The sequence below is a fragment of the Dermacentor andersoni genome, chromosome 4 (genome assembly GCF_023375885.2).
Source record: "Dermacentor andersoni chromosome 4, qqDerAnde1_hic_scaffold, whole genome shotgun sequence".
Taxonomy (NCBI): Eukaryota; Metazoa; Arthropoda; class Arachnida; order Ixodida; family Ixodidae; genus Dermacentor; species Dermacentor andersoni.
This window is the reverse complement of record NC_092817.1, coordinates 144,836,570-144,856,691: the sequence shown is the minus strand read 5'-3', so window position 1 is coordinate 144,856,691 and position 20,122 is coordinate 144,836,570. Positions and strand designations below refer to the sequence as shown.

Genomic DNA, 20,122 nt, shown 5'->3' with positions numbered 1-20,122 from the left:
GGGAAATGGGCTGCGTCACCGCACCTCCATTATATCGCACATGTAGCCATTGAAATATTCAAGTCTGCACAACACAAGAGACTTGAGCGTAAAGTGTTTGCGTACTATGACGGACAAGTTCGAATGCTCGGAGGTACACAAAGAGCATTCCTGTTTTCTCCCTCACTCGCATGCCTCCCCCTGCTCTCTGACCACACCTACAAGAGCTGTAGAAGGTGCAGTTTCATGTGGCGCCAGCTAGTGTTCGCCTTGTAAGGTTGCCCTGCAATCCCTTTTGAAGTTGTTACAGAAACGTGCCTTGTTTCTAGAAATGGTTACGAATATCTGCACCCAATAAAATACCGCTATATGCGTCTAGAAGTCTGTGCGCAGTAGGAATAGAAACCACTTATGCAAAGCAACAAAGACATGCAGTGCCAGCGCTTCGTTGCCGGTAACTACGCTAATACAAGATCATTGAAATATGTTGTTGATTACAATTGTAAATGGATGTCCACATATGCGAGACTCACTGCATACCTTGAAAAAAAAATGCGAGAAATGGAACAGCATTACGTCGCAGCCTTTTGGGGTCCTGGATACATGTTTTAAACCGCGTTCGCCACACTGCAATATGCCTTTCAGAAGCTCACTGAAGACACGTGCTGCCCCTTCTAGGAGCGAAGCGTGCCTGTTCGTGCTCCAGAGCAGACCACCGTCACTTGCACTATGTGTATATAAAATAAGCGAAGGAAAACAAGGGCTCGATCTTCTTAATCACAATCTTATAAAACCGATATATATATATATATATATATATATACACGTGTTGAACATATATATATATATATATATGTTCAACACGTGTACATTCTCCTAAGCTTTGCCATCCCGACTCTGCCTCTACCACGGGACCGGCTGCCGACACATACGAGTCGAACATTTTTTTTTCTGTTCGACACTCGTAATGGCAGCGCATTAAAATGATGCACGGCTTTTCCAAGCGCCACATGCTACACGCCCTTTGCTGTTCGTCTCCCCGCGCACATTTGTTACGTTTCCTGTGGCTTAGCTTCTTTGCATAAGAAAAACCCTACAAAGGTAATTGGTTTATTGCAGTTACACAGCTACAACGAGGAATAGTGCTAGCGTACAGACGCTAATCTACAGCGTGGACGTTATTGGTGGCGCATAGTTCTACGTGTATATATGTCTTATAATTTCTTACTGCGAAAGAATGACGCTGTAAACATTGCACGCCTGTTTCAGCAGGCCGGCTAGAGGCTTCTTTACATTGCGGAGAAACCTCAAATCGCCGTCTGTCAGTGTTAAAATATAGGTTGCTTCATGAGTCACTGAAATTCGCCAAGTGTTTCATGGGTATCGCCAGATTTTTATGATGGCTAGGAGATTATCTGTGTTTAGAACTTGAAGACACATAATGGCTGTTCGCAAAATTGATTTCAAAGACTTATGAAGTAATGCGCAAGTAGCGATCTTTCTATTTACCTTACCTACTTCGTTACACATTTTACACAACATTCACCGCCATTCTTAACTAATGACGACCTTCTTTTGATATGACCGTTCATAACACAGCCAAAGCTCACTGTGTTGCTATCCTAACTTACAAAAGACACTCATATATAGATTAAATACATCACTGCTAATATTTCGTCTATAAAACCACCATTATCTTACATATATGGTGACGTCTACAGCAACGCAGCTTATGCGAGAAAATTGTGCATCACGATGTTTGCTTACACTATTTCCATAAGCCCATGAAAGGGCTTGACTACTAAATGGTTCTTCTCATCAGCCAGAACGAATTGCGATGTGTGAAACCTGTGATACCAAAGCCCCCCAATATCCCACTAAACGATAGTATTGCAAGGAGAACTTCAGCATGCAAAGATAAAGTGTCATGTACTCCAACAACAGAGGACAAAGAGACAACAGTTACAGAGGTCCAAGAAAATGCAACAATTGTGCCAGTTTCTGGCTCTAAACGTCTGGCCGGCCGCAACCGTCTGATATCGTTTGCGTGCCATCTTTAATTAAAGCGTCTGTTGCTGGTAAGCGAACTGGTAACAGCGCGAAACGAGATACGTTGTGTAGGATTGTTTTACGAAAATAAAAACAGACACTAAGGACCACTGTTTTCTTTCATGGTATAAACTTCTACGTTCTTATGGGTACAAACAGCTAAAAATTCTATTTGAATACCTCGTCCTCGGCAAATGCGTTTAACTATACTCAACGCGCAAAAAGGCCCACTTCGCGAGTGAACAACAGTGTTGTTATCAGTTCAAAAATTTTGCGTACATGTTGTTCCCAATGGATCAAAAAATGCACCAATTACTGATTATAACAGTATTCATTAACCCTGCCTTGAAGTTGAGCTGTGACTCAGCTTTCTTCTTTCAAACAATTGAGTAAAAGCACCGTCATGTCCACCTGAATAATGCACAGATTCTCACCATCACTGGTGTCCTTAGTGTGATCTCTCTCAGGCCCACCGGGAGACAAGATTGTGCGACCCCTGTGACGATACCACTGCGCGTGGCTAAAGCCTTTGTTATTGTGCCAGTTGCACATGTCCTCTTCAAAGGAACAGCTGCCTGGTTTAGGGCACGCCTCGTTTCCAAGGCTGATGTCATCTATTGCCACTGCAGTGCCCGGACTTCCAGAGGTCATTCCTTCGAACACCGTCTGGGCAGAAACGGAAACAAGGCTGCATTTTTTTCTCTTTCAAACCGGTGTTACTTGCAGGTATCCAGAAGTGCTGCCGCCACCATTACGTGATTTAAAATCAATGTATAAGGCACACCTCCCTGAAGCATATTTATGCATGCCTGTCACTCACAAAGGAGACCGAAAACCGACGTCGGAGCAAGATACATCTCTATGACTCAGCTCTACTGCCACACCATACTTTCTTAACCGGTTAAGCCGCATGTTTTGTTCTCGACCCCACTTAATACACGCTGTCAGGTACTTTGTAGTGTAAATTTTGTACGGTTATTTTTTGCTACTGTAAAAGACATCCGTGAATTCAACGCTGTGAGAACAAGTGGGACATTTCGCTGAGTGAACATTTTGGTTAATTTTGTTCCAACGAAAAGTCCCATCGGTGTCAATACATCTCTATCGGCCAAAGGTTTCGTTGCATGGATCCCAAAATTCCCTTCGTCCGATAATTTCAACATCATGGTTACCATGCACGCGCTTGACACGAAGAGACACCAGCATGGCTCAAGCGGCTGTCTTGGCTGTGCTATGGCAAAACATTCATGCGTCGAAGACACATTATGCCACGAAGAAAACACGGAATTTCGTAATTCCGTCAAAATACTTTGAAATGGGAAAGGCAATTCAGAATAAAGATTTAGCCAATCTTAACTTGAACCATTATTTCATTGCCACTATGTCACATTCATGACTGCCCGCGTTCACGACTTGACAGTAACAACAATAGGGATCATAGCGCTGGAAGACACAGACAAAAGCGACAGAAGAGGACGTTGTCTCGCTCTTGTCCGTGTCTTCCAGCGCTGTGACCCCCGTTGCTGTATCTAACCAACTAACCGATAGAACCATATTTTTAGACTTCACAGTAACAGCCTGTGTCAGCGTGCAAGAGTCAGTGTCATTTCCATTATCATGAGAAAACCGCGATAGCAAACGTTCTCGCTTATGACGTCTACGATTCCACGAGAACTTCAGGGTTTAAATGCAAAAATTTCATCCAGAAGATATGTTATTGTACACCCTAATTTACTGTTATTAAAGTCACATGCTTCGCAGGATCGCCTAGCCAAATGGTTATTCTAAGCGTGGGCCCTATCTTATTTGCGATTGTAGCTGACAGGTTCTAAAAATGCAAAATAACTAATGCAATCAATCGAATGGTGCACGACATGCTGTGGTTCATAAACGGGAATGAAACGCTATCTGAGGGAAACAACAGTCGCCTTTAACTGTATATAAACTTCCCTACTATGCAAACCACTACATGTTTCATCTTATCCCTGATAGCCCAAAAGGCGTGGTGTTATTTCTGGTTTTTTCGAGGGGGGAAGATTGGTGTGTGCATCTGGTGTTTTCTACTGTTGACGCAGAAATTTAGGGTATGCATTATAATCAGAGAAATATTGCGGAAAGAAGCAACGGTGTACTTTCACGTCTCTATATTCTTTTTTTTTCTGATGTTTCTTCAATGCTACCTGCCAGAGACTTTGATCAATTCTGTCCATCCCATGAAAGTCAAAATAATGGCAAAATTATGGCAGTCAAGTAAAAAATTTGCTACAGCTTCCCCGCAAGACCCAACTAAGGCTTCTGGACACTTTATTCATATAGCCAATAATTCAGTAGAACTGTTTTAGCTACACAGATCAAAATAGAGCAATTTTTAAGACGACATAGATGTTAACTGGCTAACACACTGGTAACAGCAGCAGCAAAATTATCTACACACTAAAACCTGGCTATAACGAAGTCTAAGGAAGCGCCGCATTTAGTAGCGGTTGTGCGCTTTCACTGCCGCACTGACCACCAGCTAGGAACAAGGAGCAGAGGGGTATTGTTGTTAATGTCGGCGTATATGAACGAAAAAAAAAAACAGCTCAACACTGTCGAAGGACGGTAAAATATTGTGTGCCGTACCTTGAATAGTGAGATCACACGCTTAGTGCGAAGACGTGGGTTCGTGTCCCATCTGCGGCCAGTTGTTTTCACATCCCCTGTCATTTCCTATTATCTAGCATTTCCATTAGAAACTGAAAATAAATTGCCCTATGCTGTCACTGGTGTCATTACTTGTTGGATATATATATATATATATATATATATATATATATATATATATATATATATATATATATATATATATATATATACTTACACATACACACATACTTAGAATATACACATACTATGCTTACACATATACACATACTTAGAAGTCAGGCTTCTTCCGTCATAAGAGAGAGAGCATATGATAAAGGAAAGGTAGGGAGGTTATCCAGGACTGAGCCCGGTTGGCTACCCTACACTGGGGAAAGGGAAAAGGGGACGGAAAGATTAAAAGAATAAGAAAACGTCTACTGGGGATATCGTTCGGTCCCTCATTCCGCATCATAGACGCTGACTCAATCCCGTAGCTTTCAAATATCGCAGCAGAGCTTTTGTGGCCTTTTGTAGCTGCGATATGCGAGGCCATGGTCCCAAGATCTTGTTCAAGGTGAACGGTGTTCTATCTAGCTGATTGAGAGCTGTGCAGAGGTCATGTCTTTCGTTTTCAAGAGATGGGCAGTAGAACAGTAGATGTTCTATAGTTTGCTCGACACGGCAGACATTGCAGTCGGCGCTATCAGTCATTCCAATCAAAAACGTTATAAGGCAGGCGCAGTACTTACGATGGTGTTTCCTTGGGAGACGGTCAAGTTCACAGCAGCAGATTGCCAGCTCTTTGTCGTTGTATAATCTGCCCTGTGGAACCACAGGGATTCTTGCTGTACCTGGTCAACCACTCGAGTGATATTAAGCGTCTCAGTTGCAGAACCGGCAGCAAGGAACCAGAATCGGAGGCAGCGTTGCTGCGTCGCATCGTACCAGTTTTGAGGGCTGACCATGCGGCCACTAGGAGGCATGACCAACGCAAAGGCACCTGTCGATTTGCATGCGAGGAGGCAGACAAGCGACAATAAGTTGTAAATATGCTATAGTAACTAAACTTTTAGCCTCGGCTTTGCTTGCAGTCGGATGTCAGCTGCAATGGCTGACAGCCATGGCACGACCATTTCGAGTAAATACGTTCTTCGCGTTTTGTGTACTCTAGTATAAAAGGCGTATCACTAAAGCTTCCCAGCTAGAAACGTTAAGTAGAAATTTTTGAGGTAATTAGTAGAGTTTCCTTCTATGCCATATAAACGCGTGTGCCCAGCTTTTTTAATGAGTTCTCGTGGTTTCTGTCATACGGCATACACCAATCCACTCTCTATGCATCATTAAAATAACTAAGGTATAAGCATAAGATGCACATGCACGAAAGTGCGGCAACACATCTTTATAAGTCATTTCTGCGCTTGGGAAGAACTGAATACATGACAGGACAAGCAAAATCACAAGAAGAACAGCAACTTCATGGAAAATATGCATAAAATTTAAAGGCAGAAGAGTATATGTAGGTGATATTACTGCCTTAGTGTCAGTATGCCACAACTACAGCACTCAGGTCAATGATTAAAATGTGTTTCATGCTTTAGCCCTGATAACATTCGCGGGACACATTTCAAGGAAAATAAACATTCATTCATTAAAGTATGATGATGATATGTGGTGTTTAATGGCGCAAGGGCCAGGTGTGGCCAAAGAGCGCCATGACAAGTGGTGATGTTGACGATGTATTATGGAGATGTGACTTCGCTGTAAAGTGGCCTAAAAATAGTTGCTGTAAAGTGCATAAAATCTGCGTGATATAAAATTATGGCGATGATTAATTACGAATACTATGAAAAATAAAATCCATCGTAAAAGAATGACACAGAATAGAAAATATATGAGATAATAAAAAATACCTGGAGCACTGTTGCCTCACCAGAGCCCTTGAAACACAAGAGCCTAGAGGCACGTGCTATACAAAAGAACTATCACAGCGCTATCCTCTATACAGAGGAGGCGCTACGAACGTGTGGGGCTAATAACATGCAATACAACATCTTTCAAAAAACCTAGGACGGCGTTGGTGTCAAAGAGTGGTTCTGGACCAAGTAACATAACGGGATGAAGGGGGATGTGGTGCCGGTATGCTAAGAGAAAATGTTTCTTTCTTTCGGATTCGGCTTCCCGACACTCCAGTAGGACGTGGAGGACGGTTAGCCTCTCCCCGCATCTACCACAGTTTGGAGACTCGTTTCCCGTGAGTAAAAAGTTATGTGTGCCAAAAGTGTGTCCTATTCTTAGTCGGCAGAATAGGACATCTGTCCTGCGGGATTTTGTTACAGGAGGCCAGATACCTAATTGTGGCTTTATTACATGCAGTTTATTATTTATTTCTTCGTCCCACATGCGTTGCCAGTGGTTTCGTAGTTTCCTTCTTAAGAAAGGCTTCAGGTCTTTGACAGGGACCGAAGCAGTAGGACTAACTGCATGTAATGAAATTGATGTGGCCATCTGGTCCACTAGAACGTTACCCTGGATGCCCCTATGGCCAGGCACCCAGCATATAATCACATGCTGGTTAGATACATATGCTTTACATAACACGGAATAGAGTTCAATTAAAACAGGATTTTTGCGCTTACAGAACGATATCAAAGCCTTCACAACACTTAGGGAGTCCGTAAAAATAACTGATTTTTTGAGTTTTGTTTTCCTTATATGCTTCACGGTCGACAATATTGCGTAGGCCTCAGCCGTAAAGATACTAGTTTCCGGATGCAGTACGTCGGATTCCGAGAAGGATGAACTGACGGCTGCATAGGACACCCCGTCGTGTGACTTCGATGCGTCTGTGTAGAACTCCATACAGGATTATTTGTGCTGGAGTTCCCGGAAATGCATTTGAATTGCAATCTCTGGAGCGTTTTTTGTAACTTCCATGAAAGATGTATCGCATTGTATCAACTGCCACTCCCAAGGAGGTAGCAGCTTGGCTGGATGCATTAGGCGAGGTTCGAGAAGTGGAACATGCATTTCATGACTAAGCTCCCTCACACGCAGCGAGAAAGGCTGTCTTACGGAAGGACGATTACGGAACAGTGTAGCATATGTCATGTCGTTAATGGTGTTAAAACAGGGATGTTCAGGATTAGAGTGGACTTTCAAAAAATATGTTTGGCTGATGTATGTTCTCTGGATATGAAGTGACCACTCATTCGATTCTGCATATAAGCTTTGTACGGGACTCGTTCTGAAAGCTCCTGTGGCTAAACGGATACCCAGATGGTGAACAGGGTCTAGCATCTTTAGCGCGCTCGGGGCGGCAGAGTTATATACCACGGCACCATAATCTAATCGTGACCGGATGAGGCTCTTATACAGATTCATTAGGCACTTCCTCTCACTACCCCACGTAGTCTGGGATAGAAGTTTCATTAGGTTCATTGTTTTCAGACACTTTTCTTTGAGTTGTTTAATGTGTGGGACGAGAGTGAGTCTATTGTCAAGTATAACACCTAGAAATTTGTGCTCTTTGTTTACAGGTATCTGTTGTCCACACATTTGTAAGCAAGGATCCGGAACTAGGCCTCTCTTCCTTGTAAACAGCACACAAGAACTCTTTTGAGGATTGATTTTAAAACCATTTTTCTCTGCCCACCCTGACACCTTGTTCAAACCATGCTGTAGCTGTCTCTCGCATACTGCGAGGTTACAGGATTTGAAGCCTATTTGAATGTCGTCCACATAGACGGAATACAAAATGACTGGTGGTAAGGAAGCACGAAGCGTTGTCATTTTAACAATAAAAAGTGTGCAACTGAGCACGCCTCCCTGGGGTACACCAGTTTCTTGTGTAAAAGGACGTGACAGCACATTGCCGACTTTCACCCGGAAGGTACGATTGGACAAGTAGCTTTTTATTATGTTTATCATATTACCATGAATGCCCATTTCCGAAAAGTCTCGCAAGATGCCGTACCGCCACGTTGTGTCGTAAGCCTTCTCCATATCCAGAAATACCGATAGGAAAAACTGTTTGTGGACGAAAGCGTCGCGAATATATCCTTCAATACGTACAAGATGATCGGTTGTGGACCGCCCTTCTCTAAAGCCACACTGACAGGGATCTAGCGCTTTCTTCAGTTCAAGGAAGTGAATTAGTCGTCGATTAATCATCTTTTCAAATACGTTACAAAGGCAGCTTGTGAGGGCTATCGGGCGGTAACTTGCCACTAAGGAAGGATCTTTGCCTTGCTTCAAAGCAGGGACAACAATGGCTTGTTTCCATGCGGTTGGAAGGTACCCCACAGCCCAAATAGTGTTAAATAGTGCAAGTATTGTAACTTGCGTGTCACTGTGTACGTTTTTAATCATTTCATACATTATTCTGTCCGGTCCTGGCGCAGAGCTCTTGCATGCGTTCAAGGCAGCTCTCAACTCTGCAATACTAAAAGGACGGTTGTATGGTTCGTTCTGACGACATTTTCTGATTAGAGGCTTACATTCTTCTATTTGTTTGTGTTTGAGAAAGGATTGTGAATAATTTGTTGAGCTTGACACGTTCTCAAAATGCTCCCCAAGTGAGTCTGCCTGGTCTTGTAATGTATCGCCCTGTGTGTTTACCAGGGGGAGTGAATGTGTTTGCCGCCCTCTAATCCTATTAACTCTGTTCCAGGCTTTGGCCTCATCCCTAAACGAGTTAATGCTCGATAAAAACTTGTGCCAGCTTTCTCTTCTGGCCTGTCGGCGGGTTCGCCTGCCTTGGGACTTTATTTTTTTAAAGTTCATAAGATTCTCTGCAGTGGGAGAAGCGCGTAGCAACCCCCACGCCTTGTTCTGATTCTTACGGGTGATCCTACATTCGCTGTTCCACCACGGTACACGTCGTTTGCATGCCAGACCACTCGCTTCGGATATGCATTTTGATGCGGCATCTATTATGAATGATGTAAGATATTCTACAGCAGCAACAATTTCTAGAGAAGACATGTCGGCCCATGAGATGTTAGTGAGAGTTCGAAATTTCTCCCAGTCGGCTGTGTCTATCTTCCACCTAGGAGCTTGCGGAGGATATTCGTTTTCTTTAGATGTTCTTATCAGTATGGGAAAGTGATCACTCCCGTAAGGATTCTTCGTAACTTCCCATTCAAGTTCGAGCAGTATAGACGGGGAAACTATAGTAAGATCTATTGAAGAAAATGTTCTGTTTGCTAGAGAGTAATATGTGGGTTCCTTTTTATTCAGCAAGCACGCACCGGAAGAAAAGAGGAGCTGTTCAACAAGACGACCTCGCGCGTCTGTACGAGAGTCGCCCCACAGGGAGCTGTGCGCATTGAAATCGCCAAGAACAACATAAGGTTCTGGCAATTCGTCTATAAATGACTGAAATTCATGCTTGTTTAATTTGAAGTGTGGGGGTACATAAAGCGAGCAAATGGTGACGAGTTTATTTAAAAGAACAGCTCGAACCGCCACTGCTTCAAGGGCCGTTTGTAGCTGTAAACGCTGACAGGAAATATTTTTATGAACCAAAATGGCAACACCGCCTGATGATACGACAGCATCATCGCGATCTTTGCGAAACGTGACATACGGTCGGAGAAAGTTTGTGTGTTGTGGTTTTAAGTGTGTTTCCTGTAGACACAGCACTTTTGGATTGTGTTTTTGGATAAGCTCTTGCACGTCATCAAGGTTCCTGAGAAGTCCTCTGACGTTCCATTGAATTATTGGTGTATCCATATTGGTAGTAAATAAGTGCTGTGTATACGGAAACAGATGTATTAATTACAGAGATTTCAGAGCTTAGGTTCCAGAGCTCTTTCGAGGCCCTGTAACCGGGGTTTTACTCTTTTTGAAGCGTTCGAGGGAACCTCGACGCTCCTTAGGCGCTTGGTGCGCCTTGAGGATGGGTGTAGTGTCCATTGCCTCTTGTGAGGCGCCGGACACGTGCTCTTGCGAGCGAGATGTTTCCCGAGAGAGTCCCGCCTTGGAGGGCAAGACCCCTGCGCCCACCAGCCCGGAGGTCGATGGGGCTCCCTGAGGGATCTGGCTGCGCCGGCTGTTGCCAGCGCTGGAAGGGGCCGGGGAGGTTGGGACAGCCTCGGCGGCGGCCACCTTCGGGGTCGGTGGTCCCTCATTCTGCGTCGACGGAGCAGCGCTAGCTGCAACCGCCGCGGGGGCAGATGGCGTAACTGCCGACTCACTGCCTGTGGGTCGGACAGCCGCCGGAGGCCGTTGTGACGCTGCCCCCTGACGCGCCACATCGGCAAAGGTTTTCTTGGGCAGGTACGATACCCGCCTGCGTGCCTCCTTGAAACTTATATTTTCCTTTACTTTAACTGTTACAATTTCCTTTTCTTTTTTCCAGGATGGGCACGCCCGCGAGTACGCGGCGTGCTCCCCATCACAGTTTACACAGTGGAGAGCATTCTCACAAGCTTCAGATGCGTGTTCGTGGGCACTGCATTTTGCACATGTTTGGCGGCCTCGGCAGCTCTGCGAGCTGTGGCCGAAGCGCTGGCATTTGAAACATCGGAGTGGGTTTGGCACGTACGGCCTGACACGGAGCTTGATGTACCCGGCCTCGATTGATTCGGGCAAGATACTTGATCCAAAAGTAATTATTAGGTGCTTCGTCGGAATCTCTTTTCCATCCCTCCTCATCTTAATTCTTCTGACATTGATCACATTTTGTTCGCTGAAGCCCTCCTGCAGTTCCGCTTCAGTCAGCTCAAGCAAATCATCATCTGACACAACACCACGGGTGGTGTTCATTGTACGGTGCGGGGTTACTGTTATGGGGGTCTCTCCAAATGACACTAGTTGCGGTAGTTTCTCATACTGTTTTGCATCGCGGAGCTCCAAGAGGGGGTCGCCGCTTGCCATCCTCGACACTTTGTAACCTGGACCAAAAATATCAGTTAGGGACTTTGAAACAAGGAATGGTGACATGTTTCGCACTGCTTTGTTTGGCTTTTCGGAATGAATAACATGGAAGCGGGGAAAATTCTGGGTTTGGCGTCCAAAAAATTTGAAGACATCTTCGGTGCGCCCTCGTTTCTGAGGGCGATCAGTAAGGGAGGGGAAAGAAGTTTCCATGAAAAATGTATGCATTCGGCAACAACGCCGACCGCCCACCACGGAGCCCAACGAGGGGACGCGGCAGAGCTTGCGTACAAGTCTGCACGACGCCAGTCGTACGCCGTCACTATAACCGAATATGGTGTACCCAAGGTTGGATAGCCACACAGGGTTAACCCTTGCCGCCAGGAGAAAGGAAGTAAAAAGAAGAGAGAAGGAGAGAGGAAAGGTCCAAAAGTGAGAGATAAAGACGAAGATTCGAGGAGGGAGAGACAGGAAAAGGCGACTGCCGATGTCCTCCAGGTGGGTCAGCCTGGAGGTGCCGTCTATGTGAAGCCGAGGCCGAAGAGGTGTGTTGCCTCCGCCGGGGGGCCTTAAAGGTCCAGACACCCAGCATCGGCTCAACCCCCAGGATCCCCTTTTCCCCAGACACGGCTAAGCCGCGCACGGCTACACGCGGGAGGGTCCAACCCTCGTGTGCTCGGGTACGTGGTGTCGCAACGCACCAAACGCCTGCTTGCGCAGACGCCCCTGCGGGATTCATTAAAGTAGAGCCATGACGGACAGAATCCGTGTACCACAAGTGATAACTAACCTGGCGGTGCCCATGTGGTGTGGTCTGCTGCAGGCAGGATGGCGCTGCTTCCCTTTGTGATTTCCCAGTTGTGAAGCTGCCAGCCACATGAGCCCGAATCAAATGTGCACACTGTTCAGGAGAATGAAGAACACAATGCATGCATGGAAATAATATTGGCAACAAAGGAGTATGCAACACTATACAGCCCTTTTGACCTGAAATATAAAAACACGACTTTTGAAAAAATCCATTTGAATAAATCAGGACAATAAGATCATTCAGATGAAACTTTTGTCATAATAAAAAAATTGGAACAGTTACCATTTCCAGGATCACACGGGCCATCCTTGAGTTTGAATTGATCAATGGCTATTACGCCAGGTACGTAAGGTTTCAGCACAGCTTCGAAAACAAGCTACGCGAGCATGGGAAAGAAGAAAACAAAAATTACGTTAAATTCACGGTACTCCTCAATCATCTCGAATGGTAACAAGAAATGTATGTTTAATGACACTTTCCGTCCTGTCAGACAGCTTAGCTTGTCCAAAGGAATTCGTTTTACGAGACAACGCGCAGTCAGTGTACCATTGGAAATCACAGTACACAAGGTGTGCTCAAGAGTGCACAATTTAATTATATTGGCCTCTGCATTGGTTACTGATGCAAGTGCCAGAACTGCGTTATAAATGACTCTGTGTAGGCATTTCCAATTTAGGTTTGGCAAGACAATATCTTACGGAAGACTGTCGTTCCTCAATGTTATCAGGCTTCCTTAATGTGTTCACCCAGAGTAATCTTCCGAGCGGTCAGTGATTCAGCTACCGCTGGTGGCTGATAAATAATACTGACACATACACAAACATGAATGACGGTGATGCCTGAATAAAAAAGGGAGGAACAGTGTACTCATGATGTCATTGTGAGCTCATTACGTGCCTACGGCAGGATGCAAGCAACTGTTCATCTAAAAATTCTATTTCTGAGAAAAGACCGGTGGACAGTATGGCTTTAGAATTGCTATAATGAAAATTTCTGGTTCGGGTCACTTCTGATGTGTTAATAACAACAATATCGTAAACAGGAACGAACTTATATCATCAAATACCTCAACCAATTTGAGGACAAACTGCGTTAATAAAATAATTTCACACTTTCAATTACCAGTAACCCAAGCTCGTAAAATTCTTAAGCCCAAGTAGTTTTTACGATAACTCCATGAGACCACAAAATCGCAATATTCTTCAACTAAAAGTTTAAGGTCACTCCACAAGTAAAACTATGTTGTGATCCTTAACTTTAAATTAATCAGAAGCATGACTTTACAGTTCATAGAGAAATTTAAAAGGTTAAGCCGCTGACCATTAATAAGTTATACTAACACACCAAGCAATATATTTAGGATGTCGAAATTTATCGATCATGCTACATTGACCGTAAACAATTTTCGAAATGTTTAGTAATGTGATTACCTGCTGCGGCTCATCGCAGTGGAGCTGCACTTGCCCCTGCTGCCAAGCCATGCCCTGTGGCCCCGAACGTGTCCACAAAAGGCTGGTGGAAATGTTGTCAACACGCTGGAGGAGGTTCAGCTCACCACTATTTGGGTGCCACATGTTGTACCTGACAGATATGCGCACTAGATTATAAGCAATATCAGAACTATTTGTGTCTCTGTTGAATGCCTTACGCCAACAAACTAATACACAAGTTTTGAAAGTTGGCCGGTAGATTAACCACTCGAAGTTGCACACATAAACAAAACAACTTCCGAAGCCTCAGGCAAAATATGCCGACAAGCAGATAAAATTATAAATGAAAATGGTGCTCAATACTTTTGTCTCGAAATCTTAAATTTTAATTAGGTTCGCGTATTGCTTTTGCAGAAGTGCATAAGAAGTTTAATACAAGAGAACTGCTACGAAGCCTTCAATTGTTCCCTAGCGGTTTTTCTGGTTCAGTTACTTGATAGACGCATCTGCTGCACTTTTTTCTCTATGACTAATGCTAATTGCCCTTCGAAGTTAATTGTCTTGTTAGATGTTTTATACGTATTTATTCCTAACTACTAGCGCTGCGCTTCAGCTTTTACAAGGTAGATGTCAGTGTACACGCCTATATAATTTAAAATGAAATTACCGTTGGACCCTACTGTACATACAAATTCAGTGAAACAAATCGCGTATGCATGGCTCAAGTAAACAAAACAGCTCGAGAAAATACAACATTGTTCACAGACGACAATGAGCACAAATGCCTAATGGAAAGCACAGGGCAAGCAATTCACAAGAACACGAAGACTGTTTTCTTAGTCTCACGTCTATCAAATCAATATTATGAGGCCACAGAAGAGGCTGAGACCCATGACTGCATTTCTTGATTGTTTTAGGAAAGAATGAACAAGTGTATCAAAAATGTGAGCTTCCCAAACACAGTATGCACACTCGCGCCTCTCTCGCTAGCTTTATTGTTAATGTTCAAAGTGTGTCACCAGAGGAAATACAGAGAAACTTGGTCAAAACTCTCCTACAACACACCTCAAGTGTTCTGTCAGAGACTTTCAAATTGGTTTAATCTACCCAAGTTGCTACAAAGAAACGCGTAACCGATGGTTGGATGAAATCAAATCCTTACAGTAGAGGAACGTAATGCTCTAACCATCAGGCCACCATCGTACGCATTCTTCTCTCGTGCCAAAGTCGCTTTTTGAAACACCTGGAACGTGCATCACGTTACCTTTTCACGCACTATTCCCTCGTGGAAGCGCTAGGAGATGCTCTGTTAGACTGAACTGTCTTCGTGATCGGCTGACAATTTTAGTCAGAGGAATACGTACAAAGTTTATAAAGTCCGCGTATTATGCTGTTGCAGTAAAAGGTCAACCAGAGATTCTGCTTCCCATTCGAAAAGAGCATGGAAATTATTAGAAGAAAGCATTTTGCTATAAATCCCAAAGCAAATGCCAATATAAGATCACTCCTGCAGCCCGTGGCTGAATTTTTATTCCACATTTATCCGAATCATATAAGATGCTGTCCCAGTCCAGTTACGCCTATATGTATGTCAGGTTTAAAGCCAAGCAAGCAGATTGAGCCCTTGGTTTTATTACCACTGAAAAAAAAAACATCATGCGCTTTGTGTAGCCTCACACATAGCACTAACGTCTATTTTCTATGGACATTTTGTAAATGTTTTTTCTAAATATTTATCCATGACATGTAGAGCCAGTTGCTTAAGTTCAATGTGTGATGGTAGTAAAATTTCTCTTGACCTTTCTGAGCAAGCATCGTTGCTACGTTTCTTTTTCGGCGTCGATAGTTACTTTGCATTTGCCACAGAATTTTGACACATCATTTTTTTTTCATTTGTCACAGCGCTAACAAAAACAATTGCATTCAAGCATTATAACTTATATTATATTCGTGCATGTTGGAATTTATAGGGACCCCCCGCAGTGGCGTAGCGCCTATCGTGTTGCGCTGCTAAGTACGAAGTCGCGAGATCAAATTTTCGCCGCGGCGGCCCCATTTCGATGGGGACAAAATGCAAGAACGTCCACGTCCTTTGCATTGAGATCACGTTAAAAATCTCATGGAGGTCAAACTTAATTCGGAGTCCCACACTACGGCGTGCCTCTTAATCAAATTGTGGTTTGTAGCGCGCAACACCGAAGAATTCAATCCAATTCAAATTTATATGAAGAGATCTGGGTACCTTTTATGCTGTAGGCACATTTCATTGAAAATTTCGGTATATGCTACAAAACACCAAATGCTCTTAGGCATGTTCCATAGGTCACAGAACTTCTCTTGTATCGAAATGGCAGCATATTCCAATGACTTAAAGAGCGTACGAGCTGTTACTAAGCCTGAAACTCGTGACACGATCCAAGCGACCTATTAGCACTGCTGTTGTTTGCTTCTATTATACGCCTTCTGTGGGCTCGGAGCACGGCATAGGAACGTACGTAGAGTTAACGGACAATAAAGGACAATAATATCCAGGTTCACAAGAAAGGTAAGCGCGCAAATGTGCCTTCGAGGAAGACTTAGGTGTGAATAAATGTATGGTCGGTCTGTAAATTAAGATGCACAAAACCACTTCAAAACGATCTTCAAAGTATTAATCGCGAATGTCAACTGCTGCTGCCTATGTGATAAGACGCGACTTGCCTTTGCAAGCACGTATGCAATACGGCTTTGATATTGCAATTGCAGTTTCTGTGAAGGTCATGAATAATAGAGTTTTAACGAGAAAGGTTTGATCACAACACACAATTTGTTGCAAAATACGTTAAGCGTGCACCACAATGTGAGTTGGTCGTTTGAGTGGGGACTTGCCAGAAAGTGAAGCATCGACCAACATCCGGCGTGGGGCTCATCCGCATTGACACAAGGTGGGCCTTCTTCACTGCAGGGAGCGTGTTCTGGGCGTACATGTAGGAACCTGCATGAAATCATGCCATTAAGTGTTACCACTGTTAAGAGCACCGACAGCTGGGTGGAAAGCTTCAAGCAATTTTGTCAGCGTTACTATATGTTTATATAATGCATGGCGTCATTTCTGTCGTTAATTCAGAAACTAATCGGTGATTTACAAACTAAACCGAAAAATTAAGAGTAATGACACTCACTGTGAAAGAGGGGTCTGCAGTTATTGAAACAGACGACATATGACCACAAACCACTACTGATGTCTTCCTTGTGTCCAGTGATTTACCTTCTTCTTATCAGTCCATTTTTACAATTTCATACACTCATGATATTTCCAATTCAATTTGTCCTTTTGGCTACCCGTGTCCAAAGGAAGGCGCCATATCTCGACTGAGTTGGCTTTTAAATAAAGAAAATGGCTTCGGGCACATGACAAGATATCTTCAAAACTTCTGTGTCAAAACACTTTTTATGTCAGCAATTCTTATGTGATTTCCTGAAAAAGTGTGAAATAAACTCTAGGAGAGTGTGTTGGGAGGCTAGTTGGTAAGACATTTTTTTTTTGCGAACTTAAGCTACACTAGGGACGAGACAACGAGGACGAAGAAGACGGACGAACACAGTTTAGAAGAAGACGGACGAACTGGTTTATTGAAATCACACAATGCTGAAGATAGGGGCCTGGGGAGGGAGTGTTCCATGGTCACGCGCTTATGATCTGGCTTGTGCATGCGCCTGGTTCGAGGAGGCAGCATTACGTGTGATTGAAATAAAGCAGTACTCAATCTGTGTATGTCCTGTCTTCTTCTACCTCGCAATCTGGTCCCTAGCACACCTTAAGTTCACAAAAAATTGTGAAATAATGTTTTAAGAACATTACTCATTTCCTTGCTTACATTTTTTCGGTGGTGAAGTGATTATTATAGGCAACGTTTATTGAAGTATAATGGGGATGCAAATGTGGGCATCGCTTCACGTAACTCAGTCCTCAGTACTTCAGTTGCACAGAAATATGTACAACTGCAGCCCCATTACTGCGGGTAGGTTTGCAGCACGCTCCGTGGAGAAAAGCAGGACCCACGCAGAATTAAGCAGCTAATTATCGCATGCCGCTATATCGTTCCTTGGCGCCAAAGGTCTTGGTTCAGTTTACAAGATTTTCATCACTGCTACCTTCCTGGACTTTCGCGGCCTTTGCACCCTAGATGGCTTTAAATAGGTCGTCGGTGGTCAGTCACGATTACCTCATCACGTCATCTACTGCGACGTAATCGTCAGCAATCGCCCCTATTGATGCGTTACAACAAGCAGCGTATACTGGTTGAGCTATTTTTGAAACAGTGCGACAGGGCTACTTATGAAATCGGCATGCTCATGAGGCGGCCCGTCAGCGCCGCCTTCAGTGCAACTGCTGAGCGCTTTCCAATGACGTCTGCGGATGCAGTGGTGCCAACGCTACCTGGTTTTTAGTTGTAGAACAATAAATAATCTATCAGGAACACCTAAATTTCTTCGTCGTACAGACAAATTAGTTGTACAAGCAAATTTGTTGCAGTGGTCTTCCTTGTAGAGGCTTTCACAAAACATACAAATGATAGGAATCAACCCGGGACATAATAAATATTTCGTTATACAGGTCATTTCGCTGTACAGGTGTTCGATTGCACATATGCAACTGTTGCCCAGTTTGTACCATTAATACCAAAATATGAAAACCTCCAGTAACGTTACCATTGGCAAATAAGTTCGCCCAGAAGAAATCTGCCACGACTATGCAAGTATGCGAATAGCTGGAACGCAGCATGTATGAGGCATGTGCAGCGGTTGGACTCCTCCTTCGCATTTCCCTCTGACACGCTGTGCCTCCCTACGGCGCCTCCTTGAAGTGCTCAGTGACTCGAATTGACGTTGAAGAGGTTCATTGCAAGGTAGCGCAGCCGCGTGGCACATACGCGCATGAATGGACCTCATTTCAACTACACTACGTTTGAATCGACCCCATTTTTAGATGCCACTATCTCCAGAACCGACCCTTAGTTCGATGGGATCGACCGACAGCCGTGAAAAGACAGTTCTGGCAATACTAAGGATGCTATTTGTGTTAAAACATGTTTTCTTTTTTTAAAAGCAGAGCTTAAGGGTGAAAACGGAAAAGTTTGCAATAGACTTAAAGGGGAAGCCAAGTGCTTGAGTATTAATTAATACAGGCGCGTTAAGTGAATGTAAACACTCTCCCTCCCCTCAAAGTGTGTACAACTATAAACAAAACGGGAATGCTTCCTGCACTCAAAATTATTCAGACTATGGTTGAAATTAGTAGAGGAGAAACGAACACAGATCGGCGCATTAACTATCGAAAAAATTCATGACCAATTTCAGACATGCGTCTCATCTTGAATAGCTTTGAAACGCACCAGTGCCTGAGGAGCTCTTTGAAGGCTGCCACGTATGCGAAGGAAGCGCAGCACCATCAGCTTGGATAACCCAGTCGATGTCAGACGCCAGACGCTCAGGGAACCAGCCGCAGTCCTGAGGCCGGGAAAAATTGCAGCTGACCAGCTGATTGGCTTTCGCTGAAAAGCAGTGGGGAAAAAGCCGTGTAATCCTGAATCATTTTAATAGCCATATCGTTTGTCGTTTTCTTCATATATAAGATGTCATCTCATTGTGCGGTATGCAGGAATAAAATGAAACGTTTTTTCAAGGCATATTCTTTTGTGCAGGGGCAACAGAACCATCCATCCACAAACTTCTTTTCAGTCACCAATGAAGTGCAATATGTACTGTGTTGGTGTGCATGCAAAAGGATTCCAATGTTTATTCAGTGATTATCTTAAGACAACAACTGCGAATACTATACTTCAAGGCTTGTACTCACATCCATCGATATGGGAGTCTGGATGGCAGTTGATGTACTGTGGGCGATCTACGCTGACGCCCACTGCCTCTGCGAGGTAGAAAAACTGTAAAAATAATCACACCATCAACTTGAAAATGCTGCCTCGTTGCCTTGGAACTTTATTCGCACATATCGCATTTCTAAATTTACAATTTATAGGGAGTTAGGTTGGTGTGTTTTCTGCGCTAAGTCACTTTTCGAAATTGTAGATCCGTAAACTGCTTGACTGAGCTGAAGTTTATAACGCGCTCACAGAAACTCTCCCATCGAGTGTGATGAAATCTTGCATCTCATGAAGAGAGTTACGAAACAGGGGTGCCTGCCAGCTGATCGTGCGGTTCGCGACACCTGTCCGAAGTGTTCTTCAAGGCAGATTTTAGTATTGTAAACAGTCTGCAAATGTATACTTCCTACCACAAACATTATTAGTAAAAATGTCTGTTATTCGTTCATTACAGTATCAAACACATAAAAAGAGAATGAGCTTGC

At 43.8% G+C, this 20,122-nt stretch overlaps 1 protein-coding gene across 1 annotated transcript in view; it reads right to left on the bottom strand.

Annotated features, from left to right (window-relative positions):
• Positions 1-20,122, bottom strand: part of LOC126537736 (apical endosomal glycoprotein-like) — a 50,231-nt gene that overhangs the window by 7,846 nt on the left and 22,263 nt on the right. The window contains exons 8-15 of the mRNA XM_050184823.3: positions 19,613-19,697; positions 19,149-19,307; positions 16,642-16,747; positions 13,774-13,924; positions 12,626-12,719; positions 12,323-12,433; positions 5,403-5,653; positions 2,463-2,694 (exon numbers count right to left, since the gene is read on the bottom strand). Of these exons, the coding sequence (XP_050040780.2) occupies positions 2,463-2,694; positions 5,403-5,653; positions 12,323-12,433; positions 12,626-12,719; positions 13,774-13,924; positions 16,642-16,747; positions 19,149-19,307; positions 19,613-19,697 (1,189 nt within the window). The remainder of the gene's footprint in view (positions 1-2,462; positions 2,695-5,402; positions 5,654-12,322; positions 12,434-12,625; positions 12,720-13,773; positions 13,925-16,641; positions 16,748-19,148; positions 19,308-19,612; positions 19,698-20,122) is intronic.